The sequence below is a fragment of the Phyllobates terribilis genome, unplaced genomic scaffold (genome assembly GCF_046119375.1).
Source record: "Phyllobates terribilis strain yellow unplaced genomic scaffold, ASM4611937v1 Scaffold_9__5_contigs__length_417890890, whole genome shotgun sequence".
In the NCBI taxonomy this organism is placed as follows: domain Eukaryota; kingdom Metazoa; phylum Chordata; class Amphibia; order Anura; family Dendrobatidae; genus Phyllobates; species Phyllobates terribilis.
Window position 1 is genome coordinate 405775956 of NW_027362769.1, and position 8092 is coordinate 405784047.

The window sequence follows — 8092 nt, forward strand, 5'->3', positions numbered from 1 at the left end:
TGGCAGCACCGACAAGCCCTGGTGCAATACGTTCTGACGTATAGCCTGGGCCAACGAGATTCAGAGGTGGGGCAAATCACGCTGGAGGAGTGGTCTCAGATCAGGGACCTATGCACCCTTCTGCACAGTTTTGAAATGGCGACGAAGATGTTTAGTGCTGACGATGCCATTATCAGCATGACTATTCCGGTGATTTACATGCTGGAGCACATGTTAAACAGAATTCGGAGTCAGGTGGTGGCACAAGAGGAGGTGGAGGAAGTAGAGGAGGAGGAGTTGTATGCGGAAGGGCTAACATCTGCAAGGTCCAGACGGTCGGCAGCACCAGGGCGGCAGGCATGTGAGGGTGGGGGAGATGATTTTACCAGGGCGCATGGTAGCAGCCAAACTAGTGAGGAAGGTGCAGGAGCCCAGGAAGAAGTGGAGGACGAACTGATGGAAGACTCATCAGATGAGGGAGACCTTGATCACATTTCTGTTGTGCGAGGTTGGGGGGAGAGGACAGAGGAAGGAAGCATGATTGTTACCTCGCCACCAACACAACAGGGACTTGGTGCTCCTGGATGCGCAACACACATGAGTGCCTTCTTGCTGCACTACCTGCAACATGACCCTCGAATTGTGAGAATTAGAAATAATCCTGACTACTGGGTTGCCACACTGTTAGATCCCCGGTACAAAAGTAAATTTGCAGAAATTATTCCTGCCATAGAAAGGGATGCACGCATGCAGGAGTATCAGCAGAGACTGTTGCAGAATCTTACATGTGCTTTTCCACAAAATACCAGTGGTGCACGTAGTGAATCTCACAGTTCCAACTTGCCAACCGTGGGACCGTCAAGTGTTCAGCACTCAAACCGTAACAGAACCACAGTATCTGCTGGTAACATCAATTTTGCGGAATCATTTCACCACTTTTTTAGCCCATCCTTTGCAAGGCCACAGGAGACAAGAAGTCTGACACATAGTCAACGCCTAGAGACGATGGTACAGGAGTATCTCCAAGTAAACATTGAAGCCACGACTGTGTCACTGGACCCTTGCTCTTTTTGGGCTTCCAATCTGGATAAATGGCCGGAGCTAGCCACTTACGCCTTGGAGATCTTGTCATGCCCCGCAGCCAGCGTTCTGTCTGAACGTGTGTTCAGCGCTGCTGGTGGTGTGCTGACAGATAAGCGCACGCGGCTCTCCACTGATAATGTAGACAGACTCACGTTCATAAAGATGAACAAATCATGGATCCGAAACGACTTTTCTACCCCTGTGTCATCCTGGGGAGAGTAAAAGCTTGATGATTGGTTAAAATCACCCTACCAACCGTTTTAAGCTTTCAAATTACTAATCATGTTTATCTGTATCTTGACTGGAAAATAATTTGGGCTTTGTAGCAGTGTGCAGCACTGATCCTATTAGGCCATCTATAATAAGCTTCACCAGATTTAAAATTAAAAATAATTTTTAGCTGCATCTAGCCCGGAAAATAATTTTGGGGCTCCGAGATGCGCAAGACACATAAGTGCCTTCTTGCTGCACTACCTGCAGCATGACCCTCATATTGTCAGAATTCGAAGTAATCATGACTACTGGGTTGCCACACTCTTAGATCCCCCAAACTTTTCGATCAACCTTTTCATTTTAATAAAGACCAAAAAAATGGTCATTTTTGAAATTATAAGCATTAGCAGGTTGTTAGAAACTGAAATCAAACAGTTTTCAACTCAAAACTTTATTCTAGGTGATGTTACATTTTCACATAGGACCCCTTGTTCGAAAGGAGCTTCTGAACTCTCTCGTCCATTGAATTTGTCAGGTTTTGGATGGTTTCTGCTTCAATTGTTTTGCATGAGGACAGAATACCCTCCCAGAGCTGTTGCTTAGATGTGAACTGCCTCCCGCCATCATAGACACTCCTTTTAATGATGCTCCAAAGGTTCTGAATGGGGTAGAGGTCAGGGGAGCATGGGGGTCACACCATAAGTTTGTCCCCTTTTATGCCCATATCAGCCAGAGATGCAGATGTTTTATGTGCAGCATGAGATGGTGCATTATCATGCAGAAAAATGATCTTGCTGTGAAATACACGGTTCTTCTTCTTGAACCATGGCAGGAAGTGCTGTTTGAGAAAATCCACATACATTATGGAGTTCATCTTTAGCGCCTTCAGGGATCCTAAAGGGGCCGACAATCTCTCTCCCCATGATTCCAGCCCAAAACATTACTCCACCTCCTCCTTGTTGGCGCTGTAGCCGTGTTTGCGTGGGGTGTCCATCAACCAGCCATCCTCCACTCCATTCATCAGGACCATCGAGCGCTGCACGGCACTCATCCGTGAACAAAACAGTTTTGAAATCAGTCTTCATGTAATGTTTGGCCCACTGGAGCCGTTTCTGCTTGTGTGAAGTGGATAGAGGAGGTCGACAGGATGGCGTATGCACAGCTGCAAACCTCTGAAGGACCCTGCATCTTGTTGTTCGGGGGACGTTGGAGGCACAAGCAGCTTCAAAAACTTGTCTGCTGCTATGACAAGGCTTTTTTGCCGCTGCTCTTTCAACCTGACGTAATTGCCTGTAGGAAAGAGTCCTCAATTTGCCCTTATCAGCACGCACACGTGTGTACTGTGAATCAGCTACATACTTCTTGATTGCCAAGACACTTCATCCTGATCATCGCACAATGTTGATTGTAGTCATGCCTTGACCTAAACACTCCACAATTTGTTGCTTCTCAGCAGCCGACACATCCTTTTTCTTTCCCATTTTGGCAGAAAATGTAGGCTGCTTAATAATGTGAGAGAGCCTTCTTAAGTAGTCTTGCCTTTCATTGGACACACCTGCCAAACTAATTAGCACAGGTGTCTGCAATTGCTTACAGTGATATAAAGAGCCCTGACACACATCACCATCAATGAGTTTAACTGACAAACAAACAAATTCTTCCCTTATCACTCCGAAACACTTTTTGCATAATAATTTGGAACGCGGTGTACATGTGCTTTTCCACAAAACACCAGTGGTTCACGTAGTGAATCTTACAGTTCTAACTTGCCAACCGTGGTCTGTATGGAGTTGTTCAATAAAGGGCCCAAAATTAAGATAACATAGATGGGAGAGGTCTCTATGAATAGGAATTCCTAAGTATTTGATACCCTGTGAGGGCCAGGCAAAGGGAAAGTTGGACTGGATGGAATCCTATATGGATTTGGGGAGGGAGACATCGAGGGCCTCAGACTTCGCTGCATTGATTTTAAAATTTTACCATGTAACAAAGTGACCTATTTCAGCCATAACAGCAGGGATGGATATATGTGATTGAGTGATATATACTAGGACATCATCAGCAAATAGAGAGCACTTGTACTCGGTGCCTCCCACCTCAATCCACCTAATATTGGGGTTATGGCGAATTGATGAGAGCAGGTGCTCCGTCACTAGGATGTATAAGAGAGGGGACAGAGGACATCCCTGCCTTGTCCCATTGGTGATTGTGAAAGGTGATGAAAATGTTCTGACGCACCCCCTGGGCCTTGGGACACCCGGAGCCGGACCCTTTTTGGTGGATGCTGGTGGTTGTAGTCTTCGTGGCGGCGATCCGGTTCCGTGGCTCAGGGCGGTCAAACCAGTGGCGGAACTATTTATGTGGTTTTGATGTTTAAATGTCCGACTACGCCACCCGTGGATTGCGGTCAGAGTGAACCGCCGCTACAGGGCAGACCGCTAAGGCTGGTGTTGTGGGTGCAGCAGAGCGTAGCATAACTCCCCACGGGAGGAGTATAGCCTCAGGGCAGTGTATGCGGAGGATGGGGGTGATGGTGCAGGGCAGCAGCAGTAACGACACGGAGTCAGTGATGCAGTTCAGGGCCTTTACTCACAGTTCTTATTATCCAGACCACGTCTGCAGGTAACGGCTGCCCACGTCGTACTGTGCTCACCAGGTGAGGGGCTCAGACAACTCCCAGATAACTTTGGAGCGCTTCACAGGACCCCCTTTGTGTGTCCTTTGTCTGGCCTTTCTTACCAACACTTCTGTCCGGCTGCCTCGGGCCTCCTCTTGGTAAACTTGGCGCCAGTTTCCCTGACCCTATGTGGTGCCTTCCTAGCGGGTGGAGCAAGGGGCTGCGCCACATAAAATGTCAGAGCCTCCGGTTTCTAGCTGAGGGTCGTTTCCTGCCTCCACTAGTTCGGGGACCGGTCTCCCCCTTTGGCCTGACCCCTCCACGCAGGTGGATTCGGGCGTGCGGTGGCGACTCGCCCGTCCGCACCCCTGGGATCCCTTCATTCCTCGTTCCTGGAGCCTTCTCCGCTCCTCTTCCTTCCTTCTCCCTCTTGCAGGCCTGGGCCTCTGTTACTAGGCCCGCCTCCGGAGCAGAGCTCATGCAGAGCCCCTGCTCCCTGCCACTTCTGCTCAGACTTCTCTGCACTGAACTAAGATGGTGCCCACCTTTTATACTCCCTTCTCAATGCACCCAGGAACTGCTTCCTCCCTGCTCCTGCACTGCAGGGTTCCCCTTCCTCAGTGTTCCCTCCCCCCACTCCAGCCAGGGACAGGGACTGTCGTGCCCATCTCAGGGGCATATTGGTCGCCCTGCCCCACGGCAATGTGGTGTAATGCATGCAGGTGTCGGGTCCTGATCCACACTCCATCCTTATCTGAGAGTGAGATATCACACCTCTGGGTGAGGTGCAATACGTCTGTAGCAACCGAGCCCTCGGTGCTACAGTTCCATTTATCTTCAGCCTAGGTGACGTATTGTGATACAGGGCCTTGATTTTGGCTATAAAAGGGTCCCCTAGACCCCTACCCCAAGCTTTTTAAGAGAATCATATATGGCGTGCCAGGAGACTCTATGGAATGCTTTCTCAGCATCCAACGAGAGTATCTACTTACAAATTTTTAACTGCATCTAGCCCAGGAAATACTTTGTGCCTAGTAGCAGTGTCTGCTAGTCAGCGGATTATCCCGGCTGTTAAGCAAGCTACACCACCTGTAGTTTGGACACTTAATTTTTTCAAAGGAAATGCTTCGGGACCACGGGATACTTAGTGAAGAGCATCAGGAGGCACCCCAAGGCATAGGGGCTGGGACTGGCACTAGGATGCCTTGCGGTGGACAGCCGAGCTCGATCCTTATAAAAGCTTTTTAACTGCAGCAGCTTTAGTGGACGCTACTGGAGCTGGAATTACGCGGCTGCTGGCATGAGACTTGCCCTCCAATAGATCCTTGTAAATGGATTTAAAGTGTATTCATTCAAATTAGAGGGACAATTTAAATTAAAAAGCTTAGAGCTGCCTCCACCACAGGGGGGCTCTCTCGACCCACCAGCGGACAGGCACCAGTATTGGGAGAGGGGGGCTGGCCGTCAGGGTTCACCGCGGCTCTGGCACAAACCCGGCGACACGGAGGTGGCACGGGCAGGAGCGGACTGGCCGTCTCGGCTTCTCACTTTTTGGATTTTAGAAGGGCATGACATGCCTATATCTGTGTCTCCCCCTCCTTTTACTCCTCCACCTCTTTTCTTTTCGCATGACTATATGTACTTGTCACTTTTCCATGTGTTAGTTGTGTCTTCTGAGCAGTTTGTCAGCTTTTGGACACCTTTGAAGGTGTTTTCTATGTGTTTCTATGTGTTTTTGTTTGCCTGCCATTGGTTTTAACGGTGTTCGAAGGTGTTCGACGAACAGTTCGACGAACAGTTCGGCGAACACACGGGTGTTCGACGAACCGAACCGAACTCGAACACTACGGGGGTGGCTCAACACTAGTCCTTGGACACACGTCCAGATGAAATAGGCATTGGCAGGCACCTCTCCCGCATGGTTCTGGTCGTGGTCCCACCCTCTGTGACCATGATCGTTACGCTCCCCTGAACCTCAAGCATGCATTGACCCAGGTGAGGAATTCTGACTATATCACTTCTTCAACATCTATTAATTATTAAGAAAAAACCTGGGAGTCTGAACTAAAATGTAAATTGATGTGCATGCAAAATGTAAATGCATGTTCACATAAGGCCACTAGACAGAAAAACCAAAGACAAGCAAAATACCCAAATAACTGGAAGTAAATGGATAAATCGCACATTGCAAAAATAATACTAAATAATAAAGGGTATTTAGTTAACATAATTTTGATCAAAATAATGTAAAAGCCATCCCACCACGTCATGGTAACCCTTATGGGACAGTTCTAACTCTAATATTAATCTATTTATCTATTAATTATTACAAACATATCTTGTTTTCTTAATGTATTTTGGAAACAAATGAACATCAGATTATATCATTAGATTATTTAATATCAGAGCACAAGTTACAATAAAGAAGGAGCCCTAATCCTAATTTCTACTCGCTAGGCTGAAAATCGCATGAGATGCCTCTGATACATGGAATAATTCAATTCTGTCTGATTTTGATCAGTCAAAATCAGCAATGCAAGTCTATGGGTGAGTGAAAAAAATTGGACCCAACTTGGATGACAGAACGGAGAAGGTTCTGAGAAAAACTGATGCCACTCTGATCAAACTCTGATCAAAGTCCGATAAGAATAATAGGACTGTTTTCCTCGGATGTGAGTTGTGTGACCCTACTCTTACCCTGAATTAAGCAACTTGGGATCAAAATATATTAATGTCAAACATTTTCAAGTCTTGAAGAGCATATTGTAGCATCAGGTTTATGTAGACCACAGGTCTCCAACTACTGGCTACCCAACATGTTATGACAGCCACACAGGTGGAAATCCATCGCTTTTGGTCATCTACTTCATCTTATTGTTCATTCCCAATTCTGAGTCATCCGTCATATCTACACCCCTCCTCCACATCCTACACTGACCTTTATTTGCTTATTTCGCATCTTCCTACATGTAAATGAGCACCAGCTCTGAAGCATCCTTCTAAGCTTTGTGTTGGACTGGATAATGATGGCGACTTCTATTGTTGGGTAGGACACCCCAAAGAGCCAATTAAGCAAATGAAGATCGTCCAATTTAAAAGGGATTGCTAAGCCAAAAATTGCTACCAAATAATAAGATACAGAAAGCAGAATAAGCAGAGTCATTGTCCTAACAGCATTGACGTAAATCTTCAACTGAGGGCGGGTAAAGCCCAACACTCCTTGTTTCATGTTCCGAATGTGTGTTAGTAAAGACGAAGCAGTGAATCCAGCAGAGAGGAAACTAACGATGAAGGGTGTCCAGCAACCAAGGAAGGTGAACAACATCATGTACAGAGTATTGAAGGTGAAATCAGGGAGAATTAAGGTAGCGTTGCCAGAAGGTTGTGGTTGGCTAATTCCATTTGGTATAAATAGGATGCTTACAGCAAACGACAAAACTGCTGATATTAGGAGAAGATATGGTAAGAGCTGTGGAATATTTCTCTTTAGCCAAATGAAGAATTTATGGCTGAATGTTGTTGTTCTGGTGAAGTAGAAGAGACAGAGCCAGGTGATGAGCCAGTACTGGAAGTACATGAGGACAGTTATGATGGTCAAGTAAAACGCTATCACTTCCTTGATGAGAAAGACATGGCTGAAGACCACAAAGAGCAGAGCCTCAGAGATCAATGCACTTAGCAGAAATATGTTTATCATAGCGATGAAGAACTGGAGCAAAGCGGACGGGTTCACTTCATTTCCTATTCTCAAAATGTTTCTATTCACAACTATAAGGAAAATGTTTAAAATTATCCCAACCAGACTCTCCAGAAGACTGAAGAGCATGATGGAGAACCACAAAGGAATATTAATGGTCATCCTCAGGTAGGTTCCTTCTGATACTCCTGAATGCTGGATTTTGGATGCTGAATGCTTGATGCTATGTGTCGGATGCCGGGTCCTTTGTGTTGGATTCTAGATGCTATGTACTGGATGATGGTTGCTGGATACCAAGTTTTGGGTGCTTGGTACTAGATGACCAGTGCTGGGCATAGGAAGCTGGACATTGTGGGTCAGCAGGTGGAAGGTAGGGGATATTAGACTTCTGCATGCATCCTTTACATGAAAATTTACATGCTATTTGCTTATGGTGTAAGTTACATATGTGTCACCCCAGGCCTGGATGCCACAAATATTAAAGGCTGTGTCTGAGAGCAGGA

General features: G+C 46.6%; 1 protein-coding gene across 1 annotated transcript; it reads right to left on the bottom strand.

Annotated features, from left to right (window-relative positions):
• Window positions 1-6800: 6800 nt before the first annotated feature.
• On the bottom strand, window positions 6801-7751 carry LOC141161457 (taste receptor type 2 member 4-like). The gene has a single exon (XM_073646267.1). It carries the CDS (start codon window positions 7749-7751, stop codon window positions 6801-6803), a length of 951 nt encoding a protein of 316 aa, XP_073502368.1.
• Between the last annotated feature and the right edge of the window lie 341 nt (window positions 7752-8092).